At 42.4% G+C, this 19,136-nt stretch overlaps 2 protein-coding genes across 4 annotated transcripts in view; both read right to left on the bottom strand.

Annotated features, from left to right (window-relative positions):
• Positions 1-411: 411 nt before the first annotated feature.
• On the bottom strand, positions 412-3,374 carry gnat1 (guanine nucleotide binding protein (G protein), alpha transducing activity polypeptide 1). The gene is made up of 9 exons (XM_069690755.1): positions 3,269-3,374; positions 2,119-2,161; positions 1,883-2,024; positions 1,612-1,769; positions 1,410-1,538; positions 1,178-1,307; positions 918-1,071; positions 614-828; positions 412-530 (listed from the first exon to the last, which is right to left on the bottom strand). The coding sequence occupies exons 1-8, from the start codon at positions 3,372-3,374 to the stop codon at positions 638-640; spliced, it is 1,053 nt and encodes a 350-aa protein (XP_069546856.1). The 3' UTR covers positions 412-530; positions 614-637.
• Positions 3,375-6,649: 3,275 nt separating this feature from the next.
• Positions 6,650-19,136, bottom strand: part of sema3fa (sema domain, immunoglobulin domain (Ig), short basic domain, secreted, (semaphorin) 3Fa) — a 49,438-nt gene continuing 36,951 nt past the window's right edge. For 2 of the 3 annotated variants that reach the window (XM_069690754.1, XM_069690752.1), the window contains 12 exons: positions 18,975-19,094; positions 17,067-17,206; positions 15,761-15,875; positions 10,953-11,022; positions 9,974-10,118; positions 9,656-9,878; positions 9,298-9,386; positions 9,135-9,176; positions 8,436-8,593; positions 8,207-8,274; positions 7,977-8,110; positions 6,803-7,847 (listed from right to left, as the gene is read on the bottom strand). In XM_069690754.1, the coding sequence (XP_069546855.1) occupies positions 7,419-7,847; positions 7,977-8,110; positions 8,207-8,274; positions 8,436-8,593; positions 9,135-9,176; positions 9,298-9,386; positions 9,656-9,878; positions 9,974-10,118; positions 10,953-11,022; positions 15,761-15,875; positions 17,067-17,206; positions 18,975-19,094 (1,733 nt within the window). In that variant the 3' untranslated portion in view covers positions 6,803-7,418. Of the gene's footprint in view, positions 6,745-6,802; positions 7,848-7,976; positions 8,111-8,206; positions 8,275-8,435; positions 8,594-9,134; positions 9,177-9,297; positions 9,387-9,655; positions 9,879-9,973; positions 10,119-10,952; positions 11,023-15,760; positions 15,876-17,066; positions 17,207-18,974; positions 19,095-19,136 lie in introns of those variants that run through there. The other variant, XR_011310595.1, reaches the window with a different exon arrangement.

Genomic DNA, 19,136 nt, shown 5'->3' with positions numbered 1-19,136 from the left:
AGTGTGCCTGCACATAAAAGCACATTTCTAGTGACGAGTGTCATTTTAAATCTCTAACAGAGGCTGAAGTGCATATGCAGGTGGTGAGGCCATCTGGTTTGCTCTTTGGCTGAGTACTGACCACTTACTGGGGACTTCTAGAGACAATGCGTTAGCCGGACATCTATCCACGTTACGCGAGAAGCAATCACTTTATGCTGACAGAAGCGTTTGATGTCTTTAACTACAGATCGCACGGCGCTCCACAGACGAGTTCAAGGGACTCGAGAGAAACGTTAGCTCGACTAAAACTCGACTCATCTGAAATCTGCACAGGATTTTCTGACTTAGGAGCTGCCTTCTCGTCTCGGTCGACAAGAAGTCTTTGGTCAAAGCTACAACTTAGTTTTGAACACAACAAATTCCATTTTTATTCTTTTCATCTGCTGGTTTGAGGATGGCCGTTTGAGGGGACGTTTTTTTTTTATCTTCAGTCCTCAGTTTGTTACTGAGGAGGGATTTGTGGAATGTGATGGGGCTGCAGCAGCACCCTGTAAATAAACAGAAACAACAGAGTCACAATGGTTAGTTTCAGTCTCGGCTTTCACTGCAGGGGTTTGTTAACTTTTCTCACCTTGCTTCGGTCTCAGCGTGGCTCTTAGAAGAGACCGCAGTCTTTCAGGTTTTCTTTGATGATGATGTCGGTTACGGCGTCAAACACAAACTTGACGTTCTCTGTGTCTGTGGCACAGGTCATGTGAGAGTAGATTTCTTTGATGTCTCGGCGCAGGTTCAGGTCCAAGAACTGCATTTTGATGTATATACCGGCATCCTCATAAGTATTGGGGCCTTGGAAAGACAAAATCAAGATGAAGTCGAGCTCGTCACTTTCTCAAGTCTCAAAATACGCTGTCATGTATGAACGGTGACGATCTCACCATCGTATTCGGGGAAGCACATGTTGAGGTGAGCTTTCTTGATCTTCTCGATGAAGACATCCTTCTTGTTGAGGAAGAGTACGATGGAGGTGGCGGCGAAGTAGCGGTGGTTGCAGATACTGTTGAACAAGTGCAGACTCTCGTGCATTCGATTCTGGAAGAAAAGTCACATTCAAGTTCCAGTGAGGAGCCTTTAAGTAAAATGACTGCCGACCGTCCGAGAAGACTTTAATAATAAGGAACGTCAAGTGTTATCGTACCACTTCATCGTCCTCCACCAGCACCATGTCGTAGGCGCTCAAAGCAGCGATGAAGATGATACAGGTCACACCTTCAAAGCAATGAATCCACTTCTTCCTCTCGGACCTTTGGCCACCCACGTCAAACATTCTGCACGGAAACACGAGTGCATTTTGTTCACGACAGCCACCGTGCACAGAGGGAGGCCCGCTAACTGGTGTCGTCCTCTTCAGAAACATTCCGCCCACTCACCTGAAGTGGAGATCTTTGAAGGAAAACTGGGTCTCGATGATACCAGTAGTCTTCACTCTTGATCGCAGCACATCCTGCTCGGTGGGCACGTAGCCTGGTTGGACCAGTCGCTCCAAGTCGTTCAGGTAGCTGCAGGAGAATCAGATTCAGTGACACATATTCAAATGACACTGATAAAATATCAGCTCATCGGACTTCTTACTATCCAGCGGAGTCGTTGAGTTGGTACTCTGAGGCTCGTTCGAAGCACGCCTGAATGCCAGAATCCTTCCACAGACGCACAATGATGTCTGACAGTTCTTTGGGCATGGTGCCTTCCTCAATGGTGTCTGCAAGATGCATGAGTTTTCGGGCATCGTCCTGCAGGGAGGATCAAGAGCACAGGCACGCAAAAGAGGTTACGTGTACTCGTCTGCTGGGAAACGGAGATCTAATTCGCCTAATAAGCGCGACGAAATTGTCATGTCCATTACCTGCTGATCAGAGTGGCCAAAGTTCATGTTGAATGTGTTCATGGCCTTCACAATGGCCATGATGGACTGCAGGGTGTTGCTGTAGATGATGGTGATGAACTCTAAGCACTCTTCAAGTGAGTAACCATCTTTGTGGATAATTCTGAGGACAGAATATAGAGATACAATGGAGTTCACAGTCAGTTCATGAAAAAGAAAAATGAGACGCTGCTGAGGGAGAAAATTAAATATCTTACTTCATCTGTTTGACAATGGTGCTTTTGCCTGATTCTCCAGCACCTACATGAAATAAGAAAAACATTGTGAATAAAGTTGTTTGCATCAGATAAGATTAAACTTTGTTTTTTATTCCAAACTTGATTTAAAGTGCAATATTTTCAGCAATCGGATGCTTTTCTGCAATTTTTTACATGTCTTGGTTTTCAGACACGTGCACGATTGTATTAATTGCGGGTGACCTGGTGGCATTCATCAGACACGGGATCCCAGCAGGTTCTAACAGTTCTTACTTCAGGCCTAATCTTTTCCCCGACCCTGACCTATATTCTCAGGAGGAGATGATGAAGCCGAGTACCAAACAATATCTGTAACAACCTGACAAATATTGAGAACCGCATATACAAACTTCTAATGTTAGACTCTTTTGCATTTAGCGGCAAATAATTATTTTGCATGTAGTGCCCAACACTTTTTGGTACGTTGAATTTACAGATTTTTATCAATCAAAAAAGTAAAGCGAGACTCAAAATCTGCACGGATCTCAACAAACCCACATTTTCCTTCTTTATCATTTAATACCATACTGGATGTAGTGTATTTAGGGGTTATTGTATTTGAGCGCTGCAGCCACAAGCTCTGTTTGGGTTTGATGGATCAGTATCCGTGTCCTTCACGGTTAATCCCTTTGTGCCGGAGGACCTGTTGTTTCAGGATTAACAGGGGATTGGCTAGAGTGATTATCAAAGTGTTTTAGCAATTCAGTGACACGGGTAATTAAGACTTTACTCAAACACGTTGCTTCTTTTCATAACAGTTAAGGCTTTTTTTTTTTTTTTTTTTTAAACTGGGCAAGTTTTCCAGGGTTACCCAGAAATATAACTTTAGTAACACTTGCACGTCAGTCAACAGCATCTGTTTGTATGATTACTTAACAACAACAACAACAACAACAACAACAAAAAAGTAAAACAAATAATAAATATTTGCTTTAAATCATAGGTCTCACATTTTTATACAAAACATGCTAAAAAAAAAAACAGCTGGGTTCCGTATCTCCTACACTTTAATTAAAACATAAAGTCGTCTCATCATCTCCGCGGGCCCTTAAATACGGGAAACCAAATGATGAAGTTTCTTGTTACTGCATCCTAGCTCGTGCGTCTTTACCTAGCAGCAGCAGCTTGACAGTTCTCGCATCCAAGTCAGCATCCTCCTTCAGCTTCTTCTCCAGCTCTCTGGAGTGCTTGTCCTCGGCGCTGGCTCCGGCCCCCATCCTACTTCTCCCCGGCTTGGGCCCCTCTGCTCAAAAGCCAAGTGTCAGGAAAAATGGAAAGCAGGTCCAAGCGGCTCGCCCACGGACTGACCGGTGCCTTCAACTGCGCAGCTGATGCGTGAACTGCTTGCAGCAAACACTGGAGAACGTTTGAGCATTTTCCTCGTCTTAGGAAAGGATTTTGGGGATCCTCAGCCCACCTGACCGGCTGTGGCCAATGGAGGACAAGGACAGGGGTGTTTTAGGGCCGAGCGAAAGGTGCGAGGAGAAGCGGACGTACATCAGTGGAGGAGTGATCTAACCTTTAGGGGGACTTTGCTGTGCTCAGCGGAAGATGAACATCGGCTCAAGTGCTTATCTCTTCATGCTGTTCTTAGGTCCCTTTAAAAGAGGAGCTGGATAGTTTGGTCCTGGGTGTTTTACAATGCTGCCAACGTGGTTACCCAAACTCAATTCATTCCACACCAGGACTATGGTTAAAAAACAAAACAAAACAAAAACTTCATCTGAAGTGGGAATAAATTGAGTTTTGTTTGTTTCTGTGTTTGCAAAAGAAGCGAATAAGATTGACAGCAGCTTTTTCAATCTGTATCAAAACAAACAAACAAACAAACAAACAACACTGTGCTCCACAGAGCACAACAATCAGCTAACCAAATACACAACCAGAGCTTCAACTCCCAGTCCGAAAATGAAGAAAGACACACTGACATTTTCTTATTGGGTCCTGCGGACTGAAGGGTGAGCTCTGAAGTGCTTAAAGAGCTTTACGGTTTCACCCGACAGATCTCGTTGACCTCAATCTGAAGCTGGTTAAGGATCCTAATCTACTCACTTTCAATTATGTATGCATGTATGCAGAGCGCCTGCCTTGACCACTGAACTACATTTTCCCTGAACATTCAGGCTCTCGTTTTGTCTTCACCTGCTCCTGTATTGTAAAGCGCTTCAGTTTAGAGAAGTGTTCTGGAAATACAAGTTTATTGTCACTTTAAACTTCGTCACGCTATTTAGAGGAGCCGACAGAAACGAAGCTCCCGAGTCACAACTGTGAAGAAATACACTGCAGCAGTAGTGGAGCAGTAAAGAAGCACAGTCATTTCAAGTACTTCTACTTTAGTATAATTGTAATATGAGGTACTTCTTTTCATTTCATGCCACTTTATACTTTTAGTTTGCAACATTTCAGAGGGAACTTTCTATTTTTTATTCCACTGTAGTTGACAAATACACAGGAGGTATTAGTTATCAAATGAATTCAGATTAAACAACCAAGCAGTGTATAAAGTTATACAAAAATGTGGTCCATCTTGACCAACTACAGAAGTAAAATGCTAATTGTACATGAATATTTAAGTAATTCTTATCAGTGTGACAAGATATGTAATATTAAATCACTCACAGGGCCCCTTAACGTGAACCGAGAAGTTTCACTACTTTACTTGTTGTATTTGTACTTTGTAGGGTGAACCCGATATCACTCATGTAATCCACCCGTACGGCACACCGAGTCGGTGTTGTGGTTTGCTCGGTCTCGGTTTCTGGTTTTTTTTTTTTTTGCACCGGAAAAAAAAAATCTGGTTAAGGTTTTGAAAAGATTTTTTTAAAGAGATCCACGTCACTTTCTCACAAAAGTCGAATCCCGGTCTCCTGGGTGGCGTCTTGGGTTTGATGTGTCCAACCCTCCTCCCAACTCGGACTTGAGCTTTTTGTACATCGCAAAACACACCACCTCCTTCTTCAACCCTGGTCATACCTGTGTGTACTTTTCACGCAGAGGCAAACGTGACACTCACACGGTTTCCTCAGGTGGCCTGTTGGGGGTGTTTGACACATTTTGGCTTGATGCTCTGCTGGTGGGATTTCTCTCTTTTTTTTAAAACATTTTTTTTTATTTAAGAAAGGGGTCTGAATAATTCTTCCCCCACTGCTGATGCACCGAAATCCATGCCTCGCATGCAACACGGCACATCCTGCATACTATGTGCCAAGCAATGGCAAACATAAGAGAACATGTGTTATTATAAAATATAGAGCTTTAATTTATTAGTTAGCAACATTGATGAGGAAGAAAAGATAGTAATTTTTTTTCAAGTCATTACAATAACACCAAGTGTGCATATCATACATTACTTCACCTCAGTGACGAAGAGGAAAGTCTCCCAAACAGAGAAAAGAAAATAGATGTTTTAATTATATGCAATATTGTTTTGTAGGGTTTTTTTTTTTTTGGGGGGGGGGTTTGGGGGGAAGAAGCATAAAAAGAGAGAAAAGGAAAAAAATATAATCACAATCTTACCTTACAGCATTTCCCACCATAAAAAGGTGTGAGCCCATCTGTCCTTGCACCGGTAGTATTTCCATATTCCCACAACAAGAAAGACATTCACTGACATCCACAGCAACATAGCATTTTAGACAAATACCATATACCTACACTGTACATGCCATGCACAATGAAAAGCCACCTTCTGAAGATTTAGATAAAAGTTTTCTCTTCAGGTTTGGTGGTGATCAGCCTGGTAGTGGTTGTACTTGTGACTTTTTTTTTTAATTTTATTTTTTTTACATTTTTTGTTTTTACACTGTAGACGTTGCTCAGTTTTATATGAAGACCGTATAACACACATGATAGAGCCGTCGTTAACCGGGTAATTCAGTGAGTGCAGCACCAATCGACATAGTAAGATTCCTTAGCACTGCACATCAGCACATATGCGTAGATTCAATATACGGACAGTATTTACTGAATGAAATCAATATTTAGCCTTATAAGGCCAGGAATGTGAACTTTGGATTAGTTGGGAGCCCCAAAAAAAAAAATTCTGTGATAATACAAACTGGTGCTTTTCCTTATATTACTTTACTGCATAATGTGCCACAGATACATGTGAAGTGTTTACCATTTTAAAATCACCAAATTGGCAACAGAAGGTGCTTTGTCTAATTCTTTTTTTTTTTTTTTTTTTTTTAAATCACAAACTGTCACAAACACACATATAGCTGCCTGCTGGAATATCTTATCTCCGCAGAGAGGCAAGAGAAGGCAATGTTATATTTTCAGCTTTTGTGTCATTTAAAAAGAAAAGACCCTTCACCCGCCCTCCCCATCCCCCCTCTCCCCTCCCCTCCCGCCCCGCCCCAAGAAAACAGCTCATCACAAAGATCACGTTTGTTAAGAATACGACATTGAGATGTGATATTCACATATAAACAAAAACAAACACTTGGCAGCAACAGATTCTGGAAGAATATGATGGGCGAGCGACGCGGCCAGGCCGGAGCCCGTGGTGAACCACCGACGGGCCTTTTATTCACACGGGACCGAAAGACCGCGACGTGTCGTCACGGCTGCAGTCCGCGGGCATTTCTTTCATCCTCACGCGTCCCGCGAACTGCCGTTCGTGTCGTCTTTCTGTCAACAGCTCGTAAAAAAAAACAACAACAAAAAAAAAAACATCCGACGTACAGTAGATATTTCAGGTGAACGGGAAGTCGAGGGAAGTTCGAGAAGGTCAGCGACGTCCCGACTGGACTTCCAGCTTAGACGCTGAATACCGCATGCAGTCAAATGATCCAACATGGTCGCCGCTAACAGTTTCTGAATACGTGTTCGTCGGTCCTCGTCCATGTGTGGATGCTCCCCCAATGTTCTGGGATGTTGTTGCTGTTTGTCAAAAACACCAAACATAAAGATATTCTCAACATAATAACACATTGTAATAAACAATAACACTAACAATAATATTATAACAACAACAATATTTGCACAGTTTTATCTATTCACAAAAAAAACAAACATGTTTTCTAGATAGGTACAAAGAATTACTTTTTACAACCTACAATAAATATTGTGTATTTTTTTTTCCCAACAGTTACATAGAAACTGTTTGATGCTGTTGCTTTCTCTTGCAGTTTCCGTCTTGTCCTTTATGATCGGTGGATTTTTCTATCATTTGACTGGAGTCATTGCTCTAACTGGAGGGTTGTGCGAAAAGGGAGACGGGTGGGTGCGCGAGCGTGGTAGGATGCACATCCAGCTCCTCATGTCTCCGCTGGGGTCGTCTCCTCATCGTGATGCCGGCGGTTACGCGGCTTCTTCTGTTCTTTCAGCTCCTTCAGGCTTTTGGCTTTGTTGTCTCCCAGGCTGCCGTCTCCAAGCTGCCAGTAGTCCTGGCAGTACTGGTTGATCAGCCCCATCTCCGGCTGGCTGAGGATGGTCAGCAGGTCCTTGTACTGGCCAGCGCTCGGAGTCCAGGCGCTGGAGTGGAGCGGCGGGAGGGCCGGGCTGCCGGTCTCCACCAACACATTGTTGACCGTGCGACTGGAAAGGACCACGAGCTGCAGCTTCACGAGAGTGTGCTTGAAGTTTTTTTCCGTGGTCGTGCACTGGTAGATGCCGCTGTCGGAGGACTGCAGTGAGCGGATCAGAAGACCTTCATCTGTTTTCAGGATGCGGCCCTCTGAGCGAATCTGGAACGAACAAGAGGACCGTAAAGAAGACAAATTTAAAAACTCCAGCCAAAAGTTCAACCACCCGTTGAGACCTGGAACCATGAATATGTTTGCGGAGACAAACCGGACTGTAACGGCTTTGCTCACCTCTTTCCTTCTGTCACTGTTTTCCTTCTGCAGGTGCCATTTGAGAGACACATGAGGAGACCTGGCCTGGCACTCCAGGAACGTAGTGCTTCCCTCCACCCCATACTGGACCGTCTCCAGAGTATTCTTATTGGCTATGAAACAATAGGTGAAGTACATTTAATATTTTATTTTTGAGAACAATATGGACTCAACAAATTGCCTGCGTGCTGTGTGGCGGTGATACTCACTGTTGGAGTTATAACCTCTGCACTGGCGGATTGGGTTTCCGTACTTCACATCCTGCCGACGGCTCCGCCTAAAGGGGTCGGATCAACAGTCGAAAATAAAAAGCTTAACTTCGACGTATTTTAAAATTTTTTTTTTTTTAAGTATCACGTGCTGCAGTAACATATCCCCCGTGAATAGTCCCGACTGCAGCCGCGCACGCCCGCCTATACTTTCGTTCTCGATCCTCACCTCTTCTGCGAGGCAGAGTATCTGGAGCAGGATTTGCCATCCCAGGCGCAGTACGGGTCCCTGGCCAGACAGCAGTCAGCGCAGACCTCCCCGTACACATCACAGCGATGGAGAGCCAGGTGGGTCACACCCAAGACTGATCCTACATACAGTTGTTGCTGTGAAAACAAATAGAAATAAGGATTTGAAGTAAAAAAAAATAAAAATAGAAGCTATATCAGTTATGAACATTTACAGTAATACTGTATATTACAAGTTATTTATACCTTATAACTAATATTATACAACTTATTTGGGACAAAGTTCTGAGAGGAGTGATGTGAATTATGTTACTTGAGTGTCTACGCACTGGTTGTTTTTCATATGCAGCTGTTCAAGTGTGCACTGACTTAGAAAAGCAAAGCACTAGATAACCTGCTGATTAACTGTAAATGTACCATTTTATTTACAGTGTTCATTTTACATATATATAGCATCAAATCCTATTATTTTGTCTTATAAATCCAGTTTACACATCAGTTCTTAGTAGAAAGCTAAGAACGGAAATATGAAGTTGTGGTAACTGTTAAGTATTATTGCATTCTGGTTTAAATCATGGACATTTTTACCTAAATTGTATTAGAGGTCTGAGTGCTGTGCTAAAACTGACTGTAAGTGCCAATAAAACTGAACCATTTGGTCCAATTCAAAGTAACGTACCCGTTTCGATGAAATCTTCATGGTGGTAATTGAAGTGGGAACCTGCGGTGATAAAGTTAATAACGACTATAAATGAGCAGACAAGGAATACTGAAGGTGTTATTTTTGGTCCCGGATAACAAATACAGTTCACATAAATGTAGAAAAGGACAGAAAGACTGACCTTGAACACCTCCACTTCCTCCAACACCAGCTCTTCTGTCTGCAAGTCGTCTCTTGGCAGGACAATCACTTTCTGGACTGTCCCCCGATCTGAAAGACCCAAAAGAGGAGTGGCTTTAACTCAACTCTGTTGATGGTTTAAGCCATGAAGTGTGCACTTTTACTCTAAAAGATATTTATGAAATTAATGTCTTCAACATGGAACCGCTTTACGAAATCCCACCATGTGACCGATTTATGTTTAAGAGGCGGATTGTTTCAACATGACTCCCCAGTAAAGGCAAGAGGACTTTAATTTGACCATGAGCTTCAAACCGCACAATGATATGAGAATTAGATTATTTATCAAAATACCAGACCTGTGCCCAGGAAGAGCACCTCGTAGCTCCCGTCAGCTGCTGTCACCTGGTCCACAGCAATTGTGGTGAACTCATAGTCCACGTTGGTTCTGACCACCAGGGGGCGCTTGTGCACTGGGTATACAGCGTTGTACATGGTGGGGTGGTTTCTCATGAAGTTGATAACCTCATCTGGGTAATCCTTTGTAGATTTCATGTTGGGGGTGAAAGTGCCTCCAGGACACTATTGACAAATGGGGAAATTTGAATGTCAGACCTGCTCTTATGCAATTCACCAAAGTCCTTTATGGTATAAATTCTCTTTATATTTTAACTCACAGTGCCAGGTCGAGGGTAGGGGATCTTCCCTGAATACGCCACCCACTGGTAGTTGGGCCCCTCCTTGTGGGCAAACGGCCCATTAAAGACCATACGGATGTCCGCCATGGAGTAAACGCACACTGCCGAGCCTTTGAAGACAGATCTGAGGGAGGGCAGGAGAAAAAGGGTGAACACACAGAGACAGCAGCTAGAGGATTCAGTTTAACTCACTCCCCGAGATAATTACTGCGAAGGCCCTGTGCGGCTGCTACAATCTACTTCCTTCCCACGTACTCGGTCGGTCTCTTGTAGGAACGCACTGAAACATCATGACGCACAAACACACTTTCAAACTGACTCGAGTAGAGTCAAGCTGTCTGACACACTGACATACAAACACCCACGTACTGCAGCGAATCGCCCGAGTGCAGGCTCCTGCTGCTGTGTGGTGGGTGTACTATGTTTGTAACTCCTGTCATGGGCCCCTATCATTAGCACCACATGTGTTTCTATCAGCTGGGTTTAAACGTGCCTGATTCCGGAAGAGAGGATGGAAACAATAACAGTATTTGTTTCCCAAATACATTAATCAAGACATGTTTATTATGACTCTGCATGCAACTCTTCTTGCTTGTTTGCAGTCAGAATCTCCATTTACATGTCTGGTTGGTTGCCTTGAATTTTAATGCCACGTGCTGAATGATAACCTGCGATCAAACCTGACCTATGAGGAAGCATATAGGCTCAGTCGGTCTCTCTGAAGAGTGCGACTCCCTCTGGGCTCCACATTCACTTTTCTGTCTTGTCTTTGTAGCCTGAGAGTGACGGGCCAAATACGCAACACAGCATTTCAACATCAGAGAGCAGCTTCAGGCTCACAGAAAAGGTATAAAAAAAAACCCTAAAAACTAAAAAAAAAAAAACTGCACGAGGAAACCAAAATACACTTCCCATCGTAACTGCGTCAGAGAGTTTGAGAAAGCCATCAGTCACCCACCCTGAAACTGAGAAGACTCCATAGATGACAGGATTCTTGGTGTCTTGAGCTGGCTGGATGTACACATCCCCTGATAGATGAGGACAGAATATATAGTAATGAGTCACAGTCATAAATCATGAAAGGCAGCAGTGGAAGTAGTACTCGCATCCTTAAGTAGATTCAATTACAAGTGCTTCAGTTTTATCAACAAAATGTACCTTAAATATCAAAAGTAGAAGTACCCCTTTTACAGAAAATAGCCCATGTGGCTCGTGTATTATCATATATGACATGGTAAAAATGTTAATATTTATTTATAAGTGCAAATGTTTAACTTTATTATTCTATAATACTATTTTCTCATCTTTTCAGCTTCTGTGAAATGTTGAAATTGACCTCTTTAGGCCCCAAACAAGTATTGAAAATGAAACAGAGAAGATTCAGCCTAGTATCAGGCTGTAGTGTGTAATACAACCATCTGGCCACTAGAGGGTACCATGTCATGTTTTGCCTTGTCAAGGGGTAACAAGTACTCACACGCAATGAATGGATGTGAATGAAACGAGTTTCATGTTACTAAGTACAAAAGTGATAAAGTTGGCAAAGGGAGGCAAACAAATACAGGATGTGGATTTCTTTCAAGAAATCTTTTCCAAACCCTGACCAAGTAGTTTTTGTGCTGAATTCTAACAACATGGTTGTTCATGCCAAGGTAGATGCAAAACGTGACACAGTATGCTGTAGTGGACTGACGACTGCATTACACAGTTTGGCATCATGCCGGTTGGATGATTAGAGGGAAAAACTGTCTCTCACAGAAAACAATAGAAAAGAAATGATTACTGTCTCATATAAAATGATCCCCAGAGTTTATGATCCCACCTGGTTCCAGCCTACAGTAATTGTAATTGTGACCTATGGAGAATTTTTCTTCCGTCAAGGGGGAGTAAAGAGTGAGTTCCTCATGAATTGTGGTTACCAGAATCCCAATGAGATACTGAATCCAAACTCTTCTAAAGCTGAAACTACAGTTCCCGAGTCTCAGCAGGGAATATGAGTGAAATAGAGATGTCTGGTGAAACATGGATTTAATAGGAGCCATATGCATCCAGTGACTGTGGGGCTGAGGCAACTACGAACCCCGCGTATCCACTGATGGTGTAATGAGAGAAAAGTGCAAGGAAAAACAGTAAGGAGGAAAACTGAAGTAAATTTAAAGTAGACAGGTTGAGTAGAATAACACTTCACCCACAGTTGAACACAGTTCCATTTATCATTTTGCATCAATGGGAAACTAGGAAAAAGAGCTCGGATGGCTTGTTTGAAATGGCCTTGAACAACTGGGACAATCATTACCTTTAGTCCAAAGACAGCTTTCAGTGAAAAGGCGTGAAACCTGATACTCTCTATTATAACCTGAGAAGATTTTTCATGGATATCTGGGAAGCTAAAAGCAGGACATTTATCTGACAGACAACAATAAGAATGTAGAGCTCAGATTTATCTCACAAATGTCACCTGAATGAACTTGAGAAACAGGGTGTTAAATGCTAAAGCACAATTATGCATGGTGAAATGTAATAGCACACAATTTGATCCGTTCGCCCTTGGCTTTATCTGGTGTGCATTAGATAAATAGAAGGAAGCTTAAATTCACATGGCTTGCATAAAACAACATCATTTCTGACTCTGCAAAGCTGCAAAATAAACAAATTATCTTATGATCGTGACTGTGAAATCTTTTTAGAAATAAAACAAAATCTCCTTGCATGCCATGATATGAAAATGACAGGTAATGGCTGCTCACTAAGGCAAAAATTAACTTCTGGCAAACAAAGGAGAAATTTATAACCCATCTGACGCCAGTCTGACAGACCTCCTGGCTACAGAGCGAGCACAATGAAACAGAAAAGAAATAAATCAGCAGAGAACTGGAACAAGTTCCCTCATTCTAACTTTTGTGTGTGATGTGTCAGATCAGACCGTCTTTGAGGCGCTCTCAGCATCACATTAGCAGAGAAACATCTCTAATTGCTGTAAGCACAGGAAGAACACAAAGAGTTGGGATAAATAAAGTGCTGTGAAAGTCAAAACAAAAGGTGAATTTTGCACTCGGTAAATATACTCCAGATTGTATATTATTATTATCTCCCTGATGCTCAGTCTGAGATGTTCACTGACAACATGTTGTTGAGATGTTAAGTTGAAATAGTGGCAGAGGAAATCAAAAAACTAACAAAACGCAACAACAAAAACGGTTCATCTCATCACGAAGAGGGATTTAAGGGATTTGTGGAATAAAGTGACATAAAAAAATAACGAAAAAACAACAACAACGATGTTTCACTATAATTACATTCCAGAAAAGGCAATAAAATGTCGTGGTCCACAATATTAATGTCCTCTCTGTCTGGCAGACATTTTCATTTCTCTCTCTGTGTCTGCGTGTCTCTTTAAACACACTGAACAGTGTCTTCTGTTAGCCTCGCCATCTGAATGTACTCCACTCTCTCCCCCGAGTCCTCGTACAACCACTCTGATGCCTCTGCTGGGCTCCATCAGGACCAGCAGGACCGGAGACAGAATACATTTCTACCCAACCGTCTGTGGTTGTGGGAAGACCGACCGCAGAGCTGTGGGATGTTGTGCTGCACCTCAGGACTCGGTGACCTCACCACGAGTGCTCATCAGCACTGAGGCTACAGCTGACCCGCTGCAGAGTGGTTCGACGGCTAAAAGTACGGCAACACTGACGGTGGGGGTGGTGGTGGTGGTGGGAGGGGGCTTTTCTATCGCAGACAGGAAGTGCTCTTAATGCAGAACAAATATCTGCAAAGCCTCATCACGGCACGAATAAGAGACGTCGCTTTAGATCCAGCTCGCAGCTGCTGGGTGAACTACTGCCATATCAACTGCAGTCTAATCTTTAATGCTAAACGTTTCTGCATAAAACGAAATCATATTTCGTGCACAAATTATGTTCAACAGCACAAAAATGTTCATCACGTGTCAGCAGAGGGCATCACACATTGTAGTCATTCCAAACTGATGTGTTTCATTATGTGACATGAAATATACTCCGTAGCATTCAAAGGTGTCACATGTGGTACTCCACAGAAGGTAATATTAATACAAGATATAGAACTTGACCGTATTCATTTTGCCAGCAGGACTCGAGATGAATTTGAGCTTGAAGTAGAATAACGTGTTGTGATTCCAAATTGATGTTCAAGACTCCACAATAAAGTGTGAAGGCGTACTGTCGCTAATGTAAAATCTGAGCTGTATTCCCAGTGCGGCGACATTTATCTACTTAAATTTAGCAAAAACTAGTGAAAGTAGTAGATAAAAAAAAAGTATCTGCTGCTCATGCCACCTGTCATTACAATTTCAGGGATACTACAAATCCCTCTTTAATCCTGTCAGTCATGTGAATGACAGAAAGGCCGGGATGATCCACAGGGGTTCCGACTGATCCCAGCTGCTCATTACTTTGATTACTCTGTATGCGCGTGTATATTTGCTCTTCTAGCTCTTGTTTTTTTTTTTTCTATTTAGTAAAAATTCTCTGTAGAAAACGGCCGATGCTCGAAAGCATACTGATCAGTCTCATGTTAAGGATGGTACTTTCTGTACAAAAGCCACGTTAATGTTCAAAGGAATACACATGTCAAGATTAACATGTGAGAGTCAGTGGTACCTTAATCTAAAGCTGCAGCTTCCTTTGGATTCTTCGTCGTATTTCTGCACCTAAGCAGAGATGTGCTGAATACTGCTGTGTCGCCACAGTACAGTAAGCTGTTGGCCCACACACACACACACACACACACTGCAGTGAAATCTGAGTGAATGTGGATTAACATCATGGTGAAACTATGCAAAGCAAATGTGAGGCGAGCTCTACAAATGACAAAGTTGTTGATACGGAATCTGTCAAGTCCATCTGCAGACTCTTGTTTTGAATTGTCGTGGTTACACGGTCATTTAAGAATTCGTACTTTTCCATTTGCCAGTTTTGCTGAGAGGTCACAGCCCCGTTCATTATGTGCTTCACACCAACTCCGAGCAGATGCATTAGAAGTTCCCTGTTGGGCCGCATATTGTTCAAAAGTTTTCAATACCGGTAAAAGTATACTACTGGTTCCTGAATGATGTTTGTTTTAATACCAATCTTATGAACTCTGTTTTACCAAAAAGAGAATTACATTACGGTACAGACACAGGTTTCATATAGATAGGTTATTTTCTGCAGCTACAATTTATAGATGTCCCTTAAACGCTTCACATGCAGGCGATCAGTCGACACTAGAATTTACAGATGTTCCCTAAATGCTTAACAGAACACCTACATGAGACGGCTGTGCACAGATTGGTCATGCAGACATGTGTGTGGCCAAAAATGAGTTTGAAGAGAGTGAAATTAGGTGTTCTCGTGAGATTTACCAAAGCTGCGTATCAATATTTTGTACTGAATGATAGTTTTAAATACTAAATAACATTGAAGCAGCTCTGGCATTGCCATACAAATTTTGAAGTTCTGTACGCAGTCAAAGTTTCGTGAGTCCGTGAAATACCACATTAAGTATTTAAGATAAATGGCTGCAGTTCGTCTTTTGCAAGAAAAAGAAGATCTATTTTCGTCAAAGTCATAAAATGTGAAAACATTTGGATCCCAAATGCTGAGCGTGTAAAAGGGCAACAGGTGGTGCACACTGGTGAGGAGATGGGGTGTATAATGTCCAGAGATGAAAGGGGGTATGAAAGATGTTCTGAGAGGGTTAGGGATGAAGGGAGAATCTTAAAGGGGAAATCATAATTCAACTTACTTAGTTCATCAAAGTGTGTCTCGATGCCGTCGGCTCCAGGCACGGAGCAGATGAGTCGGGCCTTTAGAAACGTGCTCCACTTGTTGACCAGGCAGCAGTGACCGCCGTCATCGTTCTGTAAGGCAGAGTCACACGGTAGTCATCTTCACAGCGATGTCCGACTAACAGCTGTTTTAAACAACTGCAGTGTGTCTGTGCTTACTGGGCCCGTGTGAATAAAGATCAGCTTTGTCTTTCAGCTCAGCCAAGTTGCACGAGAAGTCAGCCAACTTCTACTACTGAGGTGAAGAATCAACCCTTGGAAAAATGATTCATGGACCAGAGCTCAACACAGTTTAGTCCAAATTATTTGAGGGGTCTGGAGAAAATACATTTTGTGTTGTAACATTGACTGTGGGAGCCACAAGGTGTTTTATGTTTTAATATCTTACTGAAGTGTTTTTCGCATTCATTTTTCTAATGTTGGAGGACGTGCCCACATCACTGTGATGACAGTTGTAACTGAGCACGTGGATGTTTTTTTTTTTTGGACAATACATTATATTGTGTAAGCATACACAAACTCCAAAAATGATGTAAACACCTACAGACTTACAGCTGGTCCACCTGTGTTGTCGCCATCGAAAACAGGTGACGGTTCAGAGGAAAAGAGGCTTCATTTCTCTAAAGAAGTGTGTACCACATTCCTCCGTACTCACATCTTTTTTGTTCTTCGATGGAAGGGACGTACGGAAAACAAGGAGACATTTAAAACATGCAAGAAACCCCATCTGTGAGCATGTTAGCATGTTGATGTTAGCATTTAGCTCGAAGCACTGGTGTGCACAAGTACAGCCTATTAAAGGACCTTGTGGGCTGTAGACACTTACTCTGGTTTAATACATTTCTTTTGAAGTGTAGACTGAAAGGATGCATCTTGCAAAAAGCAGAAGGAGACCTGAGAGACCTTTTTTCTTAAGTCCATGCACAGATGCTTTGAAAATTTTGGACACAGCATTAATTCTTGTGCATTTACAGCACTGATTTAACACAGTTCTGGTTTTGTATGGATGTCTATGCATGTGCATTTGATCTTTTATCTCTTGAGGCAAACAGCAAATATTTTCTTTCTTTTGTTTCTTGGCAGGTAATTGGTGTGATAAAAGTTTCATGCTCAGAAATTACTGATGATCATGGTGGAACTTCCTTCTCGGCCTCAAAGAGACTAAAAACCAGGCAACACGCTATAACTAACCATTGTGGAGACATATAAACCTTTCACTGGTGATGATCAACATGAGGTTTGCTGACTGCTGTGATAACTCACCAGGCAGATCCGCCCTATCCTGGACTGGGTCATGGGACTCTGTCCCATCTCGGAGGCTTTCTCGCGGAAGAAGAAGTAGAGTTTGTCATCATTCTTCTCAGCGCTGTCAGGGATGAGGTGTGCATGGATGAATGTGGGATCTTTAAAAAAGAAAGAAAGGGGGAGCTCATTGGCAGTGTTGCAGGACCTGTTGGGCTTCACGCCGATGTAATGCAATTCAGATTTCACTGTAATTTACTCAAAATACAAACTATAATGTAAAGAAATATGGCTCTCGCAATGTTTAAGAAAGAAATAATGCTGTTCGTTCAGAAAAAAAAAGTGATGTGTTGATCCAAGGTGTGAAATAATAGAATTGTTAATGCTTAAATTATCAAAGTAAAAGGAAACATTCAGTATGCATATCAGCCTTTATCCTAGTTTATTCATCTTTAAATTGTAGATTCGTAGATCGTTTTGAGAAGTCCGTCTTGAAACAATACTCACATGCTCATCATATTTACATTGAAACAATTTTTGGCAGCTGTTACCATCCCTCATCCCTGTTTACACTGGCTATTAGGAGATCCCTACCTGACATGCCTCCAATAATGGGGGAGAAAATATACAGTTCAATACAAAAATCGCTGAAAAGCTCAGTGAAAATGAGGCTTCAGCAATCCGAGTTTGACATATCAAACGGATATCCTCGATTAAAAAGTGACACTTTTTTGCATGATTACATTTTGTGTTTCCCTTTACAGTTTTTCTTTTCTGAGCAGCGGTGAGGAGATAGTACACACACAAACACAGATTTGTTTTGTAGACTGAATTTAGAAAGATACCAACTAAACTATGACTGAATGTATTTATGCACAGGACAACAGCTGTGGATTTTGTAATTGCTGCATCAGAAAAGTATAAATTATCCTTTAATTCTCCCTGAAAGCAGTAGACCTGAAGACAAATACTTTGAGATCTGTAGCACTTAAGTCCTGTTATATGGTGCAACTTTGTTTCTTGAGGCCCAACGCCTGCACTAACACGGATGATGACAGAAAATGAGGAAAGTTTTCTTTTTAAATTATTACTGTTATATAAATATTATATGTTATAAATAATAGCAGCCCAGAGCCAGAACGGGACTGTAACTGTCCACATCTCTTTATTCTTCCTAGTGACACGCTCAATATGGCATCACAGTGCCTTCCCACTGGCTGATTCACTGGGTCACCATTGGACACGCAACACAAGGCGCCCCTCCCCGCTCTGACATCCCAGGGTCCCAAATGGGGACAAACCAAAAACCAGGAGGAGGGAGGGAGGGGGGGGGGGGGACCCGGCACCATGTAATGGTGATGGGGGGAGGGGGAATATCCGAGAGATTTCACATGGCTGATTAGCAGGACTCAGGTGTCCTGATTCAGAGTACCACTGCCATGGGACTGTTGTCAGGGCAACAGGGTCAGAGGAAAATCTGGAAGGCAACAACACTGGGGGGATGCCGCGATTGATTTGGCACCATCAACCGAAAGCACCTGACCTGCATTTATATCACTCTGACAATCGTTGTTCATTAGGGAGTGGCTACTCTGAGTCATTATTGACATTTCCTAATTTCCCCCTGCTACTACACCACTGACCCTGCTGTCAAACTCTGCAGGCATGCAGTTAACAATTAGCGTAGTGAATTTTATGCTTCGAGTCAAATGATCATGGGGTCATGAGGAGCAGGCTGGAGAGATTAACATTCATAGAAGACACGGTATTAGGAATGAACGATATGTAGGACGGTGCTGAAGATACATTAGGGATGTCGATAACAGCAGTGTTCTTAAGGTGCTGAGGAATAAATTAAAAATGATCTGGAGAGAGATGAGTGAGAGAAATAAAGCTGGATGTAGAACAAGCCGCGAGTTGAGACATTACCGTTTAACCATCTGGAGTTGTACTGATCAGTCCTCATGGCAGTCTGCTTCCCCAGCGTACGGAAGATAGCAGAGTCTGTTCCCATGAAATCAATGTAGACCCCTGCGTACAGCTCTCCATCTGTCAGTCACACAGGAAAAGAAGGGTGTTGTGGAGGTGAAG

The sequence above is a fragment of the Brachyistius frenatus genome, unplaced genomic scaffold (assembly GCF_029030835.1).
Source record: "Brachyistius frenatus isolate BFR_SWC_R1_liver_20210118 unplaced genomic scaffold, ASM2903083v1 Contig_10, whole genome shotgun sequence".
In the NCBI taxonomy this organism is placed as follows: Eukaryota; Metazoa; Chordata; class Actinopteri; family Embiotocidae; genus Brachyistius; species Brachyistius frenatus.
Note: the sequence above shows the minus strand (reverse complement) of the source record. Positions and strands in the feature narration are given on the sequence as shown.